The following is a 22,954-nucleotide window of genomic DNA, read 5'->3' as shown; positions in this document are numbered from 1 at the left end:
GTAAGGCTAGCCACTTCTGCATGCGAGTCATGAAAAAGGACATGTCATGTATTTCCTTATTGTTGTTATAATTTATACATTGATTGTTTATGAACATTTTCTTGGCTTTTGTTTGTATTTTCATCTATTCAGAAATATTTAGGACTTCATAGTGTGTGATGGTAAACATAGAACAGACATATATATAACTTTGAATGCTTTGGTTTACATGAAAGCTGAATTTATTAAAGGACCCATCTCAAGCTATACCTGTCTAACAAAGCTTTGGTAAGTGTGTTTATTTATATACATAAATTATAAAAATGGTGTTACTTTAAATATCAGTATTTCTTTATTAAAACTCTTTAAACTGTGTGTTCATTTTTACAGCTTTTTCTTAATGAATGGAACTGGGAAATGTTTTGTTATGTTTTTAGCAAAGCGAGCACATAAAGTATGTTCCAAAATTTTTAACAAAACTTACTAAATGCTTCATTTCTTATATCACTGTGTCTATAGACAGGTAACATTTTTATGGTTAGAAGTTTAAACTGTGTATCTGAGAATTTACTAATTTTTTTTCCTCATCTTCTGCTAAGATATTTCTCTTGCAGGGGAATCTTTCATTGAGATGATTGAAATCGCTGCAGTGAGAATGGAAATTACTCAGGCTCCTTTCCTTTTAAAAGCTGCATGCAAGAACTGTGTGGTGAGTCAAATGTAGACTAATGGTTATGTAAATGTCACTAATTTTAGATACAGTCAAGATCTGAAAGTGTGTTTCCTTTTAAGATTTTATTTTCTTCACTATCATGACTCAGTATCACTTGCTAATCTCATTTTATTAGTCCTGTTATATTTTACCATTAAAATACACATGCCTTCTTCAAGTAAGTGCTCACAGCTTCAACTTTATACATCATATAGATGTTTTGAAAGCTTATCTGCACTGGAGATTTGTTTTGACTTCAGGCTTCACATGTCTGCTACTGGTGCAGTTGCACAGGTACAAACATGACGTAGATGAATATGAATCCAAGTTGTTATAATTCATAAATCTGCATTATTTTACCATATAGAATTTCAGCCTGGTGTATGCACTGATAAAAATCACACTATTCTTGTCTGCCCTGCTATGGATTTGAACTAGTGAAGTTACTGATGGCTAAAATTTCCAATTTATTTCAGACCTGAGCAGTTCTCAACAATAAAATTATGAAAAGCTGTAGGCTATCTAATACTGCATAAATGAAACACTTCTGTGTATACATTTACCTACTACAGGTCTCTTAACATATGTGGCCTAAATGAGGCTGACTACTCAGAAAGAAGATGCTGTTTGGCTCAAAGTTGGATAGCTTTCTTGCTGAGGCTTCTTTAAGTAGCACTATGTTATATTTGCTTACCTGTAACTGCTTAATACTAAAAACCTACACATACATTTCAGCCATTTGAAAACTTAAAAATGCTTGGAAAGACCAGGCTCTGTGGGTTATAAAAGAAAAAAACATTATTTTTCCACTATTCCCCTGCCTTTAAAGGTCATTGATTTTTGTTAGCGTACTGTAGGCTGTGGTGCTTGCAGAGGGCCATCCATCCTGTTACTCTTGTAGATGCAGTATCTTAATGTATCTAGGCTTTTTCTCCAGGACTCGTATGACTAGATATGAATCTAAAGAGCTGGTCAGAAGGATTTGAGAGCATGCAACAAATAAGTCTATTTGCATGGCTTTGTTAAAGTCCAGTGGCCAAACCATTTGTTCCTGACTAACTGCATTGTGCCAGTGCAGGCCTTTGTGTGAATACTGAGACAGATTGCTTCCTTCTGGCTCACTGTGCAAACCCCTATAACTGGTACGAGGCAGGGGATGGCAGGGAGTGGGAAGAAGCAGAAGGGGAAGGGTTGGACTGCCTTGTTTGGTGGCCCTAGCAGCTTGTAACAGTTTAGTGAGGTGATGAAATACTATTTGAGCATTTACAGAACCAGAGCTCAACTGAGGAACCAAAGTTCTTGTCTGGATTAGGAAAATTATTTCAAGTGCTTATGAAGGCCTACTCAAATTACTCCATTCCTAAACCTTTGAAAATAATGCCATATTTCTTGCATGGTTCACAGTTGCCTTAAATAATATTAGCAATTGTATTTTCCAGAGGTTTACCTGCATGGGGGTGCCATAGCCGGTGGCTGAATGGAACTCCCTCTGCATTGCAGATGTGGGGTCCTAAGGATTGTGCCTGACGTAAGAAAGGAAGGCTAGCTGTCTTCAGTCCAGGTGCTTGTTTTCTGCTAGGCTTAGGAACAATATGGGAAAAAGATGCTTAATTCACATAAAAGGGAAAGAAAAGATAGGCCTGCTTGAAAATAAACTGAGACTAGTAGCTGTATAGGAGTGAAGACAACTAGTGAGAGAGGCATGTCTAAAAATCTAATGTTGAAAGGTTGGAGCTGTGAACTGATAGGGGAAGGATGGATCTGATGAGCTGGAAAATTGGAAGGATTGGAAGATTTGGGGGTTTTGTTTGTTTCTTGAAATTGGAAGAAGCAGCAGCCTGACAGAAGGGGTCTGGCCTGAGGCAAAGAGAACATGAGTCAGGCTTGGGGAAAGGGACTTGCACACCTCAGATCATTTCTAACATTCACTAGAGTGCTCTGCACTTCAGATCCAGAAAGGAATGCAGACTGCTAAGTAGTAGCTTTTGCTGTCATCTCTGAAATTGCTGACAATTTCATCCCCCTCACTGTATTCCACACAGAAGAGGGCAACCTTATTAGTGCTCTCAGCTACTTCATGAATTTTGGTCCTGAAAAGGAATCCCAAAATAACATAGTAGTGGAGGCTGGGACCTCTGGAGATCATCTAGTCCAAGCAGGGTCAGGCAGAGCAGGCTTTTTAGGGCTGTGTCCAGTCAGGTTTTGAATATCTTCAAGGATGGAGACTGCAACCTGTCCTGTTCAGACAGAACTTCGTGCATTTCATTTTGCACCTCTTGCCTCCTGTCCTGTCACTGGACACAACTGCGAAGAGCCTGGCTATGTCTGCTTTACTCTCCCTGACCCCCATCAGCAGGCATTTATGAACTTTGATAAGATCACACACACAAGCCTTTTCTTCTCAAGGCTGGAGTCCCAGCTCTCTTGGCCTTTTCTCCTCAAAGATGCTTCAGTTCTCTCATCGTCTTTGTGGCCCTTTGTGGAAGTAAATAAAACATTTCGGCTAATATGGGAATTGGAACTCAAAAGGGCAAATGCTTTTTTGGGAAAAAAACCCCAAAACAAAACACAATCTAATAACTTAAGTACTGTAAAAAGAATGTGAAGATCACAAAGTGTAACACTGAGAAGTTAATAATTCCTGCTTTAAGATTCTTCAATCTTTGTTTGCCCCCTTGTGTTAGTGTACTGTGAAGCAATCTTCATGATCATACAGAATATTTAATCTAATGATAGGATTGGCCTGGTGTGGTGCTGAGCCAGGTAAGATGTTTGTGGGCTGTGCAAGCAAGAAGCCTGGTGCTGCTGTAGGTGCTGCAGAAATTGGTAGCAAATTCTGTAGTCAATGGAACAAGACTGCAAGTAGAGGAAACCATGTCTTCATGGTTATGTCAAATGACAGTTCCTCAGAATTGGATGTGATGTTTATTCTTCTACCTTTATTCCGATATGATGCTAAACATGTTACCAGGCTGTTGTTTTCATAGGATTTGTATTCTTCTCTTCAGAGGTGTCTGACTTAAGACCCTCATGTCTGATGGAAATGCTGGCTCTTCACATTTGCAGCTGAGCTGCTTAGGAGTTGTCATTTGAATTAACAGACATAACAGTATTTTATGTCTCCTATCTTCTTAAACAGAGTACCTCCAACTGTTGCATACTACTACAGTTTCTACACCTACTTAAAATAAGGGTAATAGACTCTCATCTTGAAGGGCTGTTTGGGGTTTTTTTGGGGGGGGGTTGGTTTTGGGTTGGGTTTTTTTAAGTAGCTGTACTACAGTAATGCATTTCCTTATGGAATTTTCTATGGCACTTATTAATCCTGATCTCAGAGGAAGAGGTGAGAAATGTGCATCTTGTAAAGACCAGTCTGCAATCAACTTTTCGTGTTAGCAGCTCAAGCTGAGAAACCAAGAGTTTCCATGTTGTTGATTCATGGTCTGTTCATGCAGTCTTGTGAACTTCAAAATATTCTGATTTGTGTCCTGTCTTGTCAGTGATGCATTGTGGATATATAACTATTATAATTAAACACTTGTTTGTCCCATTTTTGGAATGTGGTTTCATGAGTAACACCTTCAATAGTCTGCAAAATCTTTTATACACTAAAAGTAATGATCATGTTTGAACTTTAGCACATTTTACAATAAATTTACCTATAAAGATCTATGCAGAAAGAATGAACTAGTTAAATTGTAACAATTAATTTCTTATGTCCATTGGCAAACAGCACATCTTTAAAAATGTAACGTGACTTACACCTGTGTATTTAGGACTTCTACAGGCCATTGTTCTTCAAATTTCAAAAGCGTTTTTCTTGGTGCTGCATATGGCACACTTTACTGAGTGAGAGTGGGTCTGTACTTGATATTCAGATATAGTGATCTGAAAATGTTTCAGCTTTTCTCTTAATCGTGGTATCTCATTAAGTATTGGGGGAAATCTCTCCTAATTAGGTAGCAATATGAGCAATAATGATTGGAATTTGAAATGTTTAGACTCTCTTTATGTTCTTCATCACCACATCCTGTCATAGAAGTCACAAGAAATGATTGATAGAAATATATCCAAAGTGGTGATCTACTATTTTACCACAATTTAACTTGAAGCAGAGCAGCAATTCTTCATATCAAAATCAACAAACAGAAGTTTTAAATGTATGTGAAGGAAAACTTATGTCTGACATATATGTGAATCTCCTTTCTAAGGTGGCAGTTGTGTGTATCAGAAGAAAATATTTAACTATAAACAGAAATATGAAAAAATTATGGCAAAAATGCAATGGCATGAGTGACACTGTTCATCTTTCTGTTAGGGGGCTAATAACACGGGGCTATTAATTTTTCCACTTTAAACAGTTTATTTCTGTTGGAAGTTATGTAATGGCTCTCAGGTGCAACAACTCAATACTTCTTTCCAAATTTGATTCAGTTATAATAGCTCTGTGTTAATGCATCAAATGAATTTTATCTAATATTGCTTCTGTCTTAATGTAAAATTTGAACCCTGTGTTCAAAAGTTCTGAAATTAACTAATTCATGATAGCAGCATTTATCCAGTTTGAATTTTCAATCTCAAGTATACAGTCCTCAGTAGCTAGAGGCTGGCTGACTTAGCTTCTGTTGAGAGATGGGAATAATATATATCCATAATGTTTTCTTCTGCTGTTTATAGTCATAGGAAACAGCTGTAGATAGAAAGCTTCACATTTCCCTATGGGTTTTTGCTGGGCAAGCATGTGGCTTTATTACCTATAAAGGAACCTTCTGTCAGCAGCTTTTACACTTTTAAGTGGATTTAAAAGTAAAACATTTTTGAATCTCTCATAAAACACTCCAAAAAAACTTAATAATTATAAAATTTGAACTATATAAGGCATAAATTATAGAATATAAAGTATCAAATGTATACATTGTTAGTATTTTATTGAAATAAAGGAAAAGCTTCAGGGATTATATGATTTGGACCAGCTAGAATAGTCCACAATAATATATGACTGTGGTTCTACAGTCCTGTGATTCTCAATCCAGACAAGTCTGAGACTGGCAGAGTCTTCCTGTTTCCTTCAGTATTAGCCTGGCTCTGATATTTCCATGGTGGTTTCACTGAATGACTTTGGGATAGTTTTTGGTAAGCTCCCACAGCTGGATGTCCTTGCTGTGTGAGCAGCAGCAAGGAAAAGTTCCCTCCACTCTTGAGGATGGCAGTCTGGTATTAAAGTTCATTTCTGTTGCTTAAACAAATGTAAGGAATATTCAGGGCATTCTTTCTTTCTTGATAGTCCTACAGACAGACTTTGCCTAGCTGCTCTTTAAATCAGTATCAAAGGGGATAACATCTTTGTCTACCTCATCTACAGAAGATTGGTATCTACATACGAAACTAACACAAACATGCTTGTATAGATACAGGTTCTTAGCATATGGAAACAGCTGTGCCACACCTTTCCTGTCATCAAGACAATGTGAGTCTCCCACTTTTCCAATAAGCAATATCTGTTATTTTCAGTGATATCAATAAATATGTAAACTATATTATCCATCTATGTGTAATGGAATGTCAGACATAAAAATAAGAAATTTCTAGTAGTATCAGACAAAGATGAACAAGAACTTTAGTGTTTTGGAGGTATGAAATCTGTTAAATGACCTCTGTGACAACCAGTTTTAGGAAGGGTGTGTGGATGGTAGATTATACAGTCAGAAAAAGGAGATTTTGCTGCAGATTTGATAACATCGTGTAGCCAGACAGCCCCCTGTTGGTTGTATTGTTGTGGAGGTTCCAGAAATTTATTGTGCTTGAATTCAGCAATTCATTGCACTCAACAAGCTATTTTTTTTATTCCCATATGACAAAGAGAAAATGGGGGGGAGGGGGGAATTGTGTGCATCTGTAAAAATTACCTTTGAGTCAAGTTTTATCCTTCTTGTGTATAAGATACATGTCAAAGCTTGATTAAATAGAGTATCTGCACTCAGTTTCTTAATGTCTTTATAGAAGCTTATTTTTAAAGAGCAGTGAAAATGTAGAACAGTACTTTGTCCTTGTGATCAAAATTTAAGACTAGCATACTTTAATGTCACATTTACAGCCTGGCTAATGCAAAGTATTTAGATAAACTTCTGCCAATAATGCAGGTAATAGATTTTAAAACATAAAAGTTTGTAAGCTAACAGTGAACTAGCCAGACATAGGCTCCAGCCTTATTTAATGACTGGGACTCTCCTGCAGGAGTGTCTGAGAGCTGCTGTTATTTAACAAGGTACGGTTTCACCAGGAGGCTTGGGAGTTTTTTTATTCATGTTTGCTTTGCTTTAATCTCTTCTTTTGTATGTGGCTTAAGCTGCTACCAGTGCAACTAGCTGCTTACTTCCAGTTTGTGTTTTCCCATGTGTAAAGACACCAAAAACCTCGTTCTTAAAAAGAAATGGGTGTCTAAAATACTGGAAAACTGAAGGATGCATATTAGGTACTTTGACTTTTTTTTAAGTGTTTGTAAAGGGAACCTAAAATCTGCCTCGTACTGGTCACTCTATATCCATGTGGTGACGGAGTGCTGTAGGTACTGTATTAAAGTATGCAAGCACTTATTTTCTAGAACCTGATGATGTATCCATGCTTAAAAGGCACTATTTGTGGTGGAAGTAGCTGACCCAAGGAAAGTTTCCAGGAAGAACTCTTATCTCAGAAGCACAGGATCTTCTGCTCTGAGATAAACAATACAGAGGTGATCGCTTTCTGCATCAAGTATGGCCTAGGTTATAAAAGCTCATCTTCATTTGAAGAATTTGATTTGTGGCTAAAAATCCATAGCTGTAACAGTAGTAGGGGAAACTGATGTGAGAATTAGTTTTCTACTACAACACAGAACAGAAGACTAGCATGATGTTTAGAAAGCCAAAGTGCTAAGACCTCCTTCTCTTTCTCATTTTCCCCTTTGGTACACGTTAAAAGATCGATTGTAATCAGGTGTCTTATAACAGTTGGCAAAAACAACAGAGGGTAAGAATATATGCTGTGATTGAGGGGGAATGGGAAGGACAGGGGCAGACCAAATTGCTGCTTAAAAATTGTGACCTACTAAATGACTACTAAAATCCATCAGAAGAGTTTGAGACTGGCTGAAGCAATCAGATGAGGGGACTCTCCCAAGAAACAGAAAACCTGAATTTCAGGTCCTTCAGAAGTCCAAGGGGATTCAAGGTCACATCTCCTGTTTCCAAAAAAAGTGCCCAGGGGAAGCTGCCAACAGATGCTCCCCATATTTCTTGTTAAATCAAGGCTATGTGCAAAAAAGAATAGAAGTCACAAAACAGTTTTGTCCAAAGATTGTTGGCAGTGATAACTATTACCGTTAGCAGATGAAAGCAAGCTGCAGGTAGGATTTCAAAGGGTAGTGGAATTTGCTTTTATTGGACTCACTGTGCAGTTCCTTGCAAGTTCCATATTCTTTTCCTAAGATGTTTCCTGAAGTAACAGTAAAATGAGCATACAATAAATATAAGTATCCATTAAAGCTCACTAAAGGAATACCTTATGTTTCCAGTAGATGAACACTGAGATAACTGAATATTTGTGAATTGCATCACAGACCTCTATTATGCCTGGGGTTTATTGCTAAAGAGAGCACCAATAAAGGGTGGCTTTAAACTGCTTTATGCTCCTACATCCTCTAAAGCTGCTGAAGAAGGAAAGCAGGGAGCAACTAGCAGCGTTAAAGAAATTCATGACTGTTCAACAACCAGCAAGGGGATTCACATCTTCCCGCCTTTACTGTCAATTATTTTCTTTTTTTTTTTATGTTTGAAGAGGCTTTTTCCCTTGTCTTGAGTTGGCATGTTTGTTTTTTGACAGGAAGGTTTACAATCTCCCTCCCAAGTTAGCATAGATAAGAGCCTGTTCCGGATGGAAGATTCAAATACTTACCCTCATCAGAAAAATTACATTTTTCCTCCTCTGAAGAAAGGTTGGTTACTTTGTTTCTAAATTAGGATTAAACTGTAGGACTGAGGCTCTTGAAGTATCTGTAACTTTTATTTTGTTCAAACAATTCTAGTAGCTTAGAACTTAAAAGTTACTTGCAGAGCTGTGATATTGTGATCCCGTTATTTTGTGCTTATTCAGGCATCAAGTAGCCTGAAAAAGGCACTACCTTACGCTGTGGAAGTATCCTCAGTCAGTTACCTCTAAAACTGCACCTTTTCCTCTTTAGCTCTGAGTAGTTGTCCAGAGCAATGGATATTTTTAATGGCAACTGACAAATTCTTAACTGCATCTCTACTTTTCACATTTATTTCAGAGTTCTTTTCAAAATAGCATCTGGTCCTGGTGATTTACAGTGTTTGAGTCTCTCGGGCTGCCAACAGGCTTTTCCTTTGAGACGTCTAGGCCTGGTGAAACTACTCCAGTTCCTCATAAAGCATGTCCTTGGGATAGGAATTTCTCTGTCACCCTCTACATTAAAACCAAATAATTTATATTGAGCTTCTTTTCCTTTGCTAATTTCTTTCATCCTCCTCTTTGTACTACATAGACAAACCCAAAAGACCTCCTGGATTTGAATATCTTTAAGAATACTTGGAATTCTTCTTCATGTGTGTGTTTGTGCATTTGTACACAGGCACTGCGTGCAGCCATTGGTACCCATGCATCTGATATTCTTGTATGGGAGAACGTGCAGCAGCATCTGTGGAAGCAATAACTGTGTCTTTGTGCGCAAGCAGCGTCAATCCTGCCATCCTTTTGTTCTACCCAGTGGCTACCAACAGAGCTTTTCATTAGCCAATGATATACCAGGTAGTCTTTTATTATTCACTAATTCATACTTATATTAATGCTTAAATGGCTGTTAAGATTGGGTTTAGTTTCAGAAATTGTAGCATTTCTGTTATTTTTTTTTTCTGTGTGAGAAACTGCTTTAGCCTAGGAGGAATTTGTATCGATGCATACCCCATGCACGAGTACGACCTCCCTAACATTCAGACACTTACTGTATAATGTAATAGTGTCAATTAGAGACTATCCACATAAGATACATTTTACTTGGCTTGATGAGCATCACATGAATCTTCTAAGGCTGAGCAAGCAAAACATCTTGCCTCAAGCTGTCACAAGTGATACAGCACCTGGCCTCTGGTTCTAGTTTGGCCTGAGCAGAAGCACTGAGAAAGACCAGAAAGCTCTTGCTGTTGCCATGTCTTGCCCTAGGCTATCAGCAATTCTCCTAACATGGCCAGACCTTGATTAGAGCGTGACGAGGAACAGGACATTTGCAAATCATCCTGATTTTTCTCCCTATACATAAAGTCTTCTGAAGTTAAGCATAGCTCAAACCTGGGAATATCAGGCTGTCCAATGATGCAGAGTTGGAATTACCTTGGATATCTCACGGTATGTGGTCTGCAGTCCCTGGATCCCTCAGCAGCCATGATGCTAAAGCAGAAATTATCAGTGACAAGGACACCAAAATTAATTTTCACAAGGTCAAATCACCTTTGAATCCTTCAGCTGAAAGCAGACAGAGCAATCCAGCACTCTACTGTTAAACTGGGCTCAGAATCACCCCTTATAAACCTCCATGGATGTGCAGCCTTCAGTATTGATGCAACCATTCTCTACTCCGCTGCTACTCAAAGATCATTTTCTGTATGTTTCTAGCATCATGTAGAACTAGTTCCATAGAAAATATTCCCGTGCTCAGTCAGAACCAGAAGAGGACTGAAAGGTTGTTCTCTTCAGTTGGACAGCCTATGCTAGGTAGAGAGGTCAGGAATGGTTCACACTAGGATTGCTTATAGAGATGGGAACTTCCTGCATTTTTCAGCATCTCTATATTCTCATTGAAGTTTCTGAAATGCCAGGGGTCCTTGGGTGCCATCCAGACCTCCAGCTTCAGCCTTCAAAGAAAGCCCATTGTTGCTGTGTCACCAGCTACCATAATATGGTCCATGTCCACATTCTCAGTTTCTCACCACAAGGCAGCTCCTGACTCATTACCTGCATCCAATGAGCACAAAGCCTTCAAAGATCCAACTGGCAGCTCAGTTTTACCAAATACCAAAACCATTAGTAAATGACTAGAACATTGTTTCAGGATAGCCTTCTCTAGAAGGAAAGCTGTCTCCAGTAGCAGCAAAATTGACACTTAAAACAAAAAAACAAAAAAGACCAAGTTTTACCTCTGCTGCAGAAGGACCTACTTTCTGAAAATGAGGATCCCAGACTACAAAGCCATATGAGCTAAATAGTGTATTATTAACTAACATTTGCAAATGCTATTTTAAAGTTGTAAGACTTGCTACAGACATCTAGGGAGGAATTCAGGTACGGTGTAGTAGAGACCATCAATGGCAATAACAATTTTTCCAGAGATGGACATCTTTATAAAAACAACTTCATGGGTTTTCTGAAGTACAAGCAGCTATTCAATGCTTTGTGTTCTGTTTGTATAGACAAGGTTGTGCTTGCTATTCTTAGGACCCCAAGAGAGTAAACACCAGCTCCCAAGCAGGGGCATCACAGAGCACAGGCTTTCCAACCCTACAGAACTACATGCCCTCCAGCAAAGCAGCACAAGACTTAAAAAGAAAAAAAACCAAACTACTTATGTGTAGCAGCTCACCTGTTTGTTTCATCAGTGTGGTGGAGTGCCTGATCTGGAACATTTGGGAAGTTTTTAAAGTTCTACTTTTTCCTTTCAACCCCCGAAGTGGTTTTACAACAGGTTAGTGCCTGCCAGCTGTCACAGGGACAGACTTGGGTATTGTATTTTAGTCACTCATTGACTCCGTTCTGTCCCAGGGCATTTTAATGACAGCACGTTAGATCATCAGTAACATCACTTTTCCAAAAGAAGAGAAAAGAGATCCCACTCTATCTTTTAAAAAGGGAGGGGGAAAAGTTGTTAATGACTCAATTCCAGTACAGTGTTCACTTTGGCTTGTCCCAGATCTCAAGATATGTAAATACATATGTCTGAAAGATCAGATACGGAGTAATGTTTTGAGCTAGCGGGTCTTCATCACCAGGTTAAAATGAGTTTTCAAAACAGTTATTTCCACATTGTTATCCACCCAGCCTGAAGAAGCAGTGTGGTCTTTGTAGGAAGAGTCATTGCTTCCAGTAGAAGATCTGCATGCTTGTCACCACTTGTTTCAGAAGAACAGAAATCTGCATCTTCATATCCTGAACGCTCCAGATGTGAACTCTTACGAACTGTCATTAGATCCTCCACTTGTGGCTCTTTCTTGGTGCTGAGGCTAGACAAGAAGTCAGTATAGATCCCTCCACAGAATATGGATGATCAAACCCATAGCAGACTCACGTTCCATCAGCCTTGTACAACTTCATGTGATGTTCAGCTTTTCTATTCAATCCTAAAGCCTACCTCAGAAGTCCAGCGAGAGCATGTGTCAGGCTTTCAATATCGAAGTGGAAGAGACTGCCACAGCACAGCTTATAGGGGAAGCTATAGCCAATGGACACACAAGTGTCCCTGTGCCTGTTAGTGCTTTTCCAGCCAAGGTTCTACAGAGTATCTCTGAAACGAAAGATGAGTCTAGCAAAAAGATGATCTGCCCATCATTTTCCACATGTATCCCTAGAGATTTTGGGACTGCATATGAACTCTGGATTGCACTATCACACTTCAGTTATCAAAGATAACTGTTACTGAGTAACAGCAGAAAACATCGTTAGCCTAACCAAAGATGGGAGAAGCATCTCAGCTACATCAGGAGCCATGCAGTTACAATTTTCATTTACAATCTTGACATGGCCATTTTAATCATTTAAACCATTAACATCCTCCAGGGATCCACAGTTTACTGAGCCATCTTCAGAAGATAATGTTTTGAACAGTCATAGGTAGCAAAGGAAAATTATATGGCATAAGAATCGCCTTTCGAAATGGGGAAAACATAACATAAATCAGTCTGGTCCAGAAGAAGATACATTTCCAGTTTATGGAAAATCAGGAACTTACTAATAGTGTTAATGCTCACCATGTTGCAACTGGAATTGAAAGAAAGGCCACCAGCAGGATGTATCCAGTAATGATTCAGGAGGCTTCTAACCCTGGCACTGCCAGAGCAGTGCTGATATTCTCATCTTCAGAGTTTGTCTATTTTGCCACCAAAAGCTTAGCTTCTGTTTCCAGATGTGACGTAGCAACATGATTAACGCATCTTATGTCTGGATCCTGCAACGTTTCACTTCATAGTGCAGGTGCAGAAATGACCTCCAAGAGAGAAATTCTGTTCTTTGGGCATGCAAAATATTCATGTAAGGTGTTCTGCAGATCTCCTTGCCTAACACATTAGAAAAAAATAAAATGTTCCTATAGCCTGATGAATGTCTAAGTCTCCCATCTAAGCCATTCTGTGCCTTTTCCCCATTCCTTGAGCTGCTATTGCCCACCCGTTCATTCACCCCTATACGATCTTCTGCTTTTCCTTGTCTGGTGGTGTTGAAATTTCTGACAGCTCTGTTAACTGTCCTCCCTTCAATACAATAAGTTGTGTCTCTGGTTCCACAAAGGCAGCAACTCTTTCCAGCTAAATTTTCTCCCTTAACTCCCTCTCTGTAATGGGAAAGAAGTGAGTTTGCCGCCTTGTGTGGATCTCTGCCTGCCCTTAACATGTAACCTTTTCCTCTGTTCCACCAGTGACCAGGCTGAGGAGCAAGCTGAAGACATAGTAAAAAGATGCAAAGATTAAAGGATAGAAGGATCAGCATGCCTTCTGTTTATTGTTGAATACAACATTGTAAATAAAATGGTGTGTCAGCAATTATTTTATTACTCAGTTTAGTTATCACTGGGGAACAAAACCAAAACCCATAGACCAGTCTTTTCAGAAGGCCCTCAATAAAAGCTACAAACTGCCTTTGAAACTCAAAGAAAATTGAGTTCCTGACTCCAAAGTACTAGTAAAACCTAGACTTGATGTTTCCAATCTATTGCCTTTTTTTTTTTCCAATGGAGAATCAGGATGGAACAATGTTGTAACGTTTTAATTCTTCACAGTTTCAGCAAGCACTCTGCTAGCTGGTGTAGCAGAAACTTGCTTAGAAAGCAAAGCCCTGAATTCATTCTCTACAGCAGATTTGTACACATTACTGTTTCCAACCTTCAGGGCTACATTCATCATGCTTCTGACCAGAAAGAAGCCACCAATTATTGAACCATTGCATTAGAATGGAAACAGAGCAGGACTGGAGGAAGAATTCTTGGAAAAATTTACACATCAGATTGCACTTAGAGATAAAACTTCCAGGGTTTATTTCAGCAGAAACTACATGATGGTCTAGAAAAACAACATTCCCCCTTTTTTTAAATAGAACTCAGATTTATTTGTATTTTATGCGATGACTAGTATTTACATCTCACCCACCCATTTGAGAATATTCAGGGCTCCAGGCGTATCTCCAGCCAGTTCCAGACTATTCAAATCCTTGTTGGTCCATCCATTTACTAGTCACAACAAGGCCTTCTGTGACTAATTATGGCCTGACTGCAGCAGGAGAGGCAGCTTCAAAGAATGGGAATCTTCAGACCCACTAGCAGTTCCCTTGGTTCCCAAATTCTTTATTTATGTGGATTACATTGAGTTGACAGATTTAACTGGGCTGTTGAAGATACGGTCAAAGAAGCAGAGTCACTCCCTTCCCTTTTATTGTTTTCTGAAGACATAAGAGTCATACGCATCTGTCACTACAGAGAGGAAGTTCCCCATCACTGGACTTGATTTGGGCTTTTATATGCTGTTTCAGTAGCATCTGGGAATAGATCAATATAATATTTGGTAGGGAGTTCTATTTCCTTGTGATGCACTGTAAATCTTTTATTGTAGATACTCCCACTGTTTATTGTTGAAAATCAATAAAAATAAACCTTGTAAAGTTAAAGCCTGGCGATGGTTCAACACAAATCAGAGGGAAGGAGTAAGAGGCAAAGAGTCTCCCTCCCCCTCTTGGATAGCTCCCAGCTTGTTTCCCAATGAATATTCAATAACACTTTCCAGCAATCTGGGAACAAATTTAAAAACAAAATAAATAAATTCCAAGTTATGAACGCTTTGTTGTGATCTCAAACAGAACTTCTGACCCACTTTGGCGGCTTTCTGGTGCTGAATTCAGCTGTGTGTCACCCAGGTTTTGTGCTGGATATACCTTAGACTTGTCCCCTCCAGAGACACATCAGCCTTGTTCAGCTCAGATTAAAGGAGTTATTTTTAAGAATTGGAAAACTGGAAATGAACCAAAATAGGTAAAAAGTGGGAACAGCCCAATGTGGAGAAAAGTTTCTCCAAAGTCAGAACAAAAGTTACTATCCCTGTTTACAAGCCTGTAGAAGCAGGGCAGGATGCAATTACTCCAGCATCATTCTTTCACCCTGTGGCTATTAATTCCTCATATACAGCATCTTAGGATGGAGTCTTCTACTATTTCCATGAGATCCAATTATGCAGGGAAGTGAAAAATTGTTAGGAATTATTTAGTAAAGGGGAAAACTTCCCAGTACTACGGCCAGCACTGACAGATCAGTCTTTTTTGGTCTAAACATAGTATCAATTGCAATAGCTTTATTTAAACACCTGTTCTGGATCAATTATACAATCTTGTGAGCACTGACTGCAGAACCTGTAAGAACGCAATGACTGTACTTCCTAAAAGAACAAAAACCCTCATGAATTGTCATATTGAAATCAATACCCCAAGAACATGAAGGTGTTTCACATCAGACTCTCTTCTTCCTCGTATCAGCAGGTTACTGAACAATTCACCTGTTAAATAAATGACATGTCCCCAGAAGAGATAAGGATGTAAGAGAACTTCCCAGTGTGTGAAGAAGCAGACAAAAAATTACTTAAAAGCACAAAAATGTAATCAATCACTACGAAAGGAAGTCAACACAGTGCAAGAACAGGGGAATGGAAAAAGGGGTGTCTCTATCCTGTTGGCATATCCAACAAGCACCACAAGCCTGTATTGATAAAGCCCTTCATAGTCTTGAATATAGCAATACAGGATGAAATCCAACTATAAAGGAGGGAAAAGTGACTAAAATAAGAAAGAACAGGTAAGACAAATAAGGTGGTGTCTTTCTGAATCATCTGCCTTCTGCAAATCTAGCAAGCTATCACCTTTTTTCAGACGATCTACTTCATCCATGTAAACTCCGGTCCATGGAGGACAGAATGATACTGTTATCCTACTGTTTAGTTTCCTTTCCTTCTAGTCATCTTACTGTTCTGGGATTCCACTCGTGTGTGAAAAAGCAGGAGAGAGCTCACCGCTTGTCGTGAGTGCGGGGCTGCCCCCACCCCCAGCAGTACAGCAGTCAATTTCTAGCATCTCAAGCAGTGGAACAGTTTGCACATTTTTGTTGAATCCAAGGAAGACTAAAAACGCAAATATGGCAGTTAAGTTTACTGAAATCAGCAAATTTTGCACTTCCTAGGAAAAAAGAATTCTCTTGAGAAAGTTGGCAATGACTGGAAGAAGTGGATCGTGTCAGTGATTACAAATTCCAATTTCATTGGGAAAAAAAAGTTAAATATTTCAAAATCCCATTCCTATTAAATCAAAAATAGCGATAGATGTGAGTGATCAGAGCTCCTGGTTCTGTCATATGTGAAAGCATGACCAAGTCACCTACAACACACTTCTAGTCCAGCAGAGATTGTATTGTGAGATACTAGAGTTGACTTGCCTGCCAAGATTTGGGTGAAAGTACTCTGTTTCACTCATAGTGTAGTTTTGACCAGAAGGCTTTTAAAATCACTCAGGCTCGTAGCTAATCTGGGCTCCCATCAGCCAAGTTCACTTCTACTGGTACAGTTGTTATCTCCTGTGGAAATGCACCAGTGCGAACCACTCTGCTGCTGGTACACCACACGGTCAGCTCTCTGCGGCATCCCTGCCTGTTTGGGACCTCAGGAGGTTCTTGTATCCTCAGGAGCTACTTGTAAGTAACTGCCTGTGGGATACACTGCATACCACCCCTAAGAGGGCACAGAAAAATTGTCATCTTGGTTCAGCAACGTTTTACAGTAACATAAATAATCTTGCAAGTTGGAGGGCAGCAGCTACCCCAGCCAGCTGAAGGTCTTCCTAGTAAATTGATGCTACTTCTATATTCATCTGCAAACAAACACATTTTCATAGAATCACAGAACAGCCCAGGCTGGAAGGGACCTCAAAAGACCATCCAGTCCAACCTTTTGTGTGAAAGGGAGCCCAGGTGAGATCATCAAGCACCCTGTCCAATCGCATCGTGAAAACCTTCAGCGATGGGGACTCCACCACGTCCCAGGGAGGTTGTTCCAGTGAATAATGGTTCTCACTGTAAAAAATATCTTATATCAAGACAAATATGAACATATTGACATTATTGTCCAAAAAATCCTGTTCAAACTGAGAGCATCCAGGCTTATGTTCCTCACCATTTATCCTACTATATAACCTGCAGGACATGCAGTCCCATTATCACATTATTCTCAACCCAGAAAGCTCTAGAACAAGCAGAGACAACCTCATTGTTTCTGTTGAACTTCTGAACTTGAAGCTAAAATGCACTAGAGTGGTAGCAAAAGAGATGTCCCATAGTGGCACCACCACTCTGGGAAGATCCGTATCATTGAAACCCCTAAGGGCAAGAAACAGATGGGCGATTCCCACCACCCCATTTTTAAGTCCTCAAATAAAGTAGTAACTTTACATTTTAAAGCTAATGAAAAGCCAGATCTAATTAGTCAGCCAAGAAAGCGCAAATGAGCTCTACTTGGCTGTTTGTAACTCTGGAAAGATGCTGTTTTATCAACAACAAAAGTCAGATTCAGATAACGAATCCTTGAAGTTATTGCTTGCTATCTTCTTTCCCTGCCTTGAAGGGAGGACAAAAGATTCTTAATTTATAAGGCCTCATTAACTTTCCTCTCCTGGCACCTGAGCTAATTTTGGCATCTTTACGAAGCATTGTACAGGGTTAACATTCCAAGGCTTTTAAAGCCACTTCTGCCAAGCCTTCCTCCTAAGTATGTTTTGCGCTTAACAGCCATTAAAAAATCCTTTGTACAGTTTTGTTTAAAATTGCACTAACTCTTCCATCTGAAGGACTGTTTATCACATTTTCATTCTTTTTATAGTTAAAGCTCTAAAAATTAAATGACCCTTTGTTCACAAAGACCTTTGTCATTTAATTCTCAGCACTGAAGAGCAGCTTAATGCCTTTGGAGTGGGAGGAGAGGACAGAGGAGTATTCTGCAAGAGACAGTAACACGTTATTTCATGGTCACTACTGGTGGCTTCACAAAGCCGCTTTCTCACGTCTGGAGCCACACAGCAATACAACCTGGGATGTTTCTGTTACGTTGCTTTCAGCTAATGGCAGGAGAATCAGTCTACGCGTATCTTTTGAAAGTAGAGGCAGTATTTGATCATTGAGGTTTGCACTCCTCCTCCAGCCACTTCTCCAAACTGTTGGGATGACAGTTGTGTCAAGCTGTATTGTCATGTACTTAAAATCTCCTTACAGATTAGCACAGAACATAAAAATTATTTGGTAGGAGGAACGGCTGATCTTTTTGCGAGTCCTAATTTTAGCCACAGAGAAAAACAAACCCCTTGAAAACGCTGGAATCTGGTCCACAAAACCCGTATTGAATCTGTGGCTCTTTTATTTAGAGTTGAAGAGGGTGGAGCAGTAAAAGGCAGGAAAGCAATTTTTTTCCCGAATACTTGGGAGAAAAAAAAGAAATTGTTTGTTTGTTACTTCCCTCAATAGTTGCAGTTTCAAACAACCCAACAAAAAAGGCCACTAGTGCTGACACAGCCCTCTTCCACCTTCAAAAAATGAAAGGAAAAGCCTTTATTTCCCTTTCTGCACTTGGTTTCTCTTTGCCTGTGCTGCCCCGGAGCTCCCTGGGGTTTGGTTCACCATGACGGTAAGGCTTGCTGGCCTCTTCATCCTTTCAAAACCGTAGCATTCGACTTTTTCTTCACTGGAGACTGTCCTGGTGCTTATGAGGCGAAATCCATCTTTGAGTAAAGTGTCAAGCAGCAGGCCTAGCACATTAGTACCGTTAATCAGCTTTCTATTATCGGGCTTTATGGAAACATACCTAAAATAAGAAAAAGGCAATTACAACACACTTTAATTACTTATTGAAGGATGGAAACAATTTTTTTTAAAAACAAACCAGGTCCTCGGACGGTGCCAGTCAGCAGAATTGCAAGGGTTTACAGAAAGCAAGGTTCTGGATTTTTTTTTATCCTTTGAGGACAATTTAACTCTTTCCCTTGTTGTAAGAACAGTAGTTCTCAGTTCATCCAGGTACATGTTGGGGAAGAAGCATTTCTTTCACCCCCACACCAAAACTTACTTTCTTAAGAAATGCTGTGATAACCTACATCTCATTTCATTTCATGGAGCAGAGGTGAATGGCACACTCTATTGTCCTGGTTTCAGGTGGGACAGTTAATTTTCTTTCTAGTAGCCAGTATAGTGCTGTGGTTTGGATTTAGGATGAGAATAATGTTGATAACACACTGGTGTTTTAGTTGTTGCTGGGTAGTTGTAGTGTCTACACCCAGTCAAGGACTTTCCAACTCCCCAGGCCCTGCCAGGTGCACAGGGAGCTGGGAGAGCACAGCCAGGACAGCTGACCCAGCCTGGCCAAAGGGACATTCCCCACCACAGAGCATCATGCTCCGGATAGAACTGGGGAAGCGAGCCGGGGTTGCTGCTTGGAAACAGATGGCATCAGGGGTTTTTATTTTCCTTTCACATGCAGTGAGCAGTTGCATTTGTGCATCACTTATATTATTGTTATTATTGTTGTATTATTATCATCATCTTCCTTTGTTATCCTATTAAACTGTCTTTATCTCAACCCACAAGGGTTTTTTCCATTCTCTTCCACATCCCCTTGGGGAGGAAGGGTGAGCGAGTGGCTGTGTGGTGCTCAGTTACTGGCTGGGGTTGAACCACGACACCTATGCAGCGCTGCAACAGTTTTTCAGGTAAGAGTAAATGACGAAAAGGACAGTGAAGTCACATTCACCCCAACAGCACCAGTTTTCATTACATAGGATCTCTCTCTACAAACAGTGACATTTATTGCAAAGTTACCTTGTACAGCAGGTCTTGTGGAAACAAGTATGAAAATCATTTTCACATGGCCTCAAATAATTTTACTTGATATAAAGTACAGTTTAAGAATCTATCCAGACATTTTGAGGAACAGAAGTCAGGTAAAAATACTATTACAAAATACATAAGCTGACAGGGGTGAAACTGTTCCACAGTTCACAAGAAAGTACACCAAACTTCATGGAAAGCACAAAAAAAAAAAAAAAGGTGAAACAGTCCATATCACTACAAAGACTAAGCCGATAGAAATTCAGCAGGCAACGTAATCAAACTCGACTTGTTTCATTACTCAAGATAAGCTTTTCTATTGATCTGCAGAGGAAAATTTTTACCAAGTCTGGAGAAATAAAGGAAAGAAACAGGAATATTTTCCCCACTACTTAAGTTGCCGTAACCTACTCAACCAATTGTCAGTCCATTAAAATTAGTAATACATTATAAAGTTCAGGTTTGGCACATAGATCTATGTTGCTTTGCAAATGCAAAGTAGTTTTTCTTCTACTTGGTTAGCTAAAGAAAGCTAGAAGAAAGATAAACTTTATTTTTTTTTTTTTAAATAATCAAAAGACTGCTGTGTTGATTCATATATTCAGAGAGAATAACCCTTTTGGAAATATTTCAATGAAACTTCCATAAAATTCCAGGTGTTCTAACAGCCACAGAGGACAAATTAGGTTATATTTTCTTATACAGTAAGAATGTGTCTCCATACAACAGAGACATCCAGCAAAAGCTCGTTTAAAAAAAATGTACGTTGTCATTAGAATACGATACTGCTATCACAAAAATCACTGATATACAGTAACCTTAATAAAAATAGAACCTGGCTCTGAATTCAAAGAAAGCCCACTGTGTAGCATATAGTTAATAACCCTTCTCCCTCCCCCCAATAAAAGGCTCTACAAAAGCCTTCCAGTCCCTGAATTGCTATCTTAGTTCCACTGGTGTTTTTAACCCTCTTTAGCCATTCTCTTTTTCTTCTTTTCCATACGAAAGTCTTTTGGACCATGAGCTAGTGGAGATTTTAGGCTTCCCCAGTAGCTCACTCCTTATTTATTTTCTTTCCTTTTACTCTGTCTTTCAAGTCTTCTAGAAGGTCATTGGTGCCGTGAAATTCTAAAGCCTGGGACAGTGAGTGAGGAGGAAAGGGCAGAGAGAGAGAGACTCAACAGAACTCAGAAACAAGCATCGAGAACAGTATTTTAGGAAGTTGAAGAACAGGCAAATCAGTGTAACAGAAATTAAACTGGGTATTTCAGAAAAACAAAAAGATAACATTAAACTAGCAGAAAGAAGGAAATATCTCTTTTCTCTCAGACAGCTGTCCGATAGTTTCTTTAAAATGAGCTTTGCTAGCATGTAGCGTGTACTTAATGAACTAGAAGTCACAAAGACATTTCCATAATGAGCAGGGAGGATACCTGGCCACAAACTGGTCACCAGCAGAGTAGTCAGTACCACACTGAAAAACCATGTCGTGATGAGAAGGTCTTTCCAAAGGAAGTGGAACAAGTGGTTTCTGAGAAGGAAAAGGACTGTTCCAGCTCTGTCCTGACTGCTGCCCTGTAAACACAGAGATCTGTTCAGCCAGTGTCTTAACGGTGGTACTGCAGGAACCAAAGATCCGGAAAAAGGCCTGCATCTCTTGGAGAGAAAAATGCACTTCCAAGATCTCCAGCCTCGGCTTCAGCAAGTGTTCCTGGCTCAGGAGGTCGGCCAGAGGGTAGAGCTCATAGAATTCTGCTTCTCTCTGCAGCCTCTGATAGTCTGAGAAATCAGTAGGTAAGGAGACCTGGAGAGTCCTCAAGAAGTCCATGATGTAACTAAACAAAGTTGCATCTCTGTCCACAAAAAACTCTCCATTCACCAGTTTGAACTCCTGGTCATCATCGTTCAACATCCGTGCTAGCCTGGACTCGGGGAACTGCTGCAAGGTAGAAGCCCGGGTTACAAATCTCACACCTCCCACATTCAGAACGACCACCTCTTGGTTACTCATCGCTACCTCAGCCACTCAAGAATTGTAACTCTCTGATCTATGTGTTTGTGACTTGATCTTTCCTAAACTGCAAGGCATCTGCAGCTGCAAGAACAATTCAGTGCTTTTAGCAAGTGTTTGGAGTGAGGTGTGGAGCAGCAACAGGACTCCCAGGCAACAAAGATGTAAATATCATGTACAATAGTTTTGTTTGCAGGGTTTGGTTGCTTGGAAACTTTGATCCTTGGAATTTAATGTTTTATTTTTGAAATTAACAGCTTGCAAGGACTACTAGAAGACAGTGAATTGACTGTCATAACTTATTAAACCTTGAGAGAGGCCAAGCACTACCCCCAAAGTATGGCACACATTACATTTGTTTCCCAGAAATGTCAACTAAATGTTTTCATTCTATATATCGCTGTTCATAGGATCACTGCAAGAAGAGGTTAGATGTGCTTCAAGCAATCTATTTCAGTATCGTATGCTCTTAAAGAAGGGCACTTCAGAGAACTCAAGCTTATAGTTCACTTTAAATCACTGGAATGCTCTGTTCCAAGGAATCATCCCATCTTTTTCTTGGAATTACGATCTGGAGAGATAAAGAGGAAGAGGAGAGAAACTGCTCTGCCTGCCACCTTTGCAGGGCTAGAGCACAAGCTGCCTTCCACTGCGCTGAACTGGTTACATTAAGGCCACTTTTTAAGAAAGTGTGGCTTCAGAGAAACATGGAGCTAACACGACAGCTCAGATACTCCAACAATTTGATGCTGGAAAAGTAAACTGCAAAGTATGTACTATCTTGCAACTTGTTCCTCTCTTACCAACCTCAATTGATTTCTCTTTACCCCTAGAATTCATCCTTGCCCTGAAGATATATTTCTGTATAGAACTTGTAAACAATAACCAGTATCTACAGTAACCTGAATGCACAGGATAATTATAACATTTGGTTATACAAAAAAAATACATATATCTATTTCAAGTGAGAAGTAACATCCTCAGATAGAAAGCGGTTCCAGAATGTGAGTGATGCACTCTGTGTTCTGCAGTGGAAGGGCAGTCCTCAACAAGTCTCTCAGTACAGCACTCTTCTCAGTCACAGCTGTTCTTCCTCTTTCCAACCACC

The 22,954-nt window shown here is 39.6% G+C and overlaps 1 protein-coding gene and 1 long non-coding RNA gene across 4 annotated transcripts; one reads left to right on the top strand and one right to left on the bottom strand.

Annotated features, from left to right (window-relative positions):
- Window positions 1–19,587, top strand: LOC129196746 (uncharacterized). 3 transcript variants are annotated; one of them, XR_008574212.1, is made up of 5 exons: window positions 17–688; window positions 4,027–8,660; window positions 9,315–9,490; window positions 11,771–15,773; window positions 17,903–19,587. It is a non-coding gene; the product is annotated as an uncharacterized LOC129196746 (long non-coding RNA). The 3 variants fall into 3 exon arrangements; XR_008574216.1 differs by lacking the exon at window positions 17,903–19,587 and having other exon boundaries at window positions 1–688; window positions 6,100–8,660; window positions 11,771–16,204; XR_008574211.1 differs by lacking the exon at window positions 17,903–19,587 and having other exon boundaries at window positions 13,359–16,204.
- Window positions 18,337–21,846, bottom strand: KCNRG (potassium channel regulator). The gene is made up of 2 exons (XM_054804639.1): window positions 21,269–21,846; window positions 18,337–18,816 (listed from the first exon to the last, which is right to left on the bottom strand). The coding sequence occupies exons 1-2, from the start codon at window positions 21,844–21,846 to the stop codon at window positions 18,564–18,566; spliced, it is 831 nt and encodes a 276-aa protein (XP_054660614.1). The 3' UTR covers window positions 18,337–18,563.
- Between the last annotated feature and the right edge of the window lie 1,108 nt (window positions 21,847–22,954).

This window comes from Grus americana, chromosome 1 (genome assembly GCF_028858705.1).
Source record: "Grus americana isolate bGruAme1 chromosome 1, bGruAme1.mat, whole genome shotgun sequence".
In the NCBI taxonomy this organism is placed as follows: Eukaryota; Metazoa; Chordata; class Aves; order Gruiformes; family Gruidae; genus Grus; species Grus americana.
The sequence above is the reverse complement of the archived record's forward strand: the minus strand, read 5'-3'. Positions and strand labels throughout refer to the sequence as shown.

Coding starts and splice junctions, on each gene's coding strand:
- KCNRG (XM_054804639.1), bottom strand. CDS start 21,846: ATGAGTAACCAAGAGGTGGTCGTTCTGAATGTGGGAGGTGTGAGATTT. Junction 18,817..21,268: donor GGTGACCAGTTTGTGGCCAG/GTATCCTCCCTG, acceptor TTCTTATTTTAG/GTATGTTTCCATAAAGCCCG.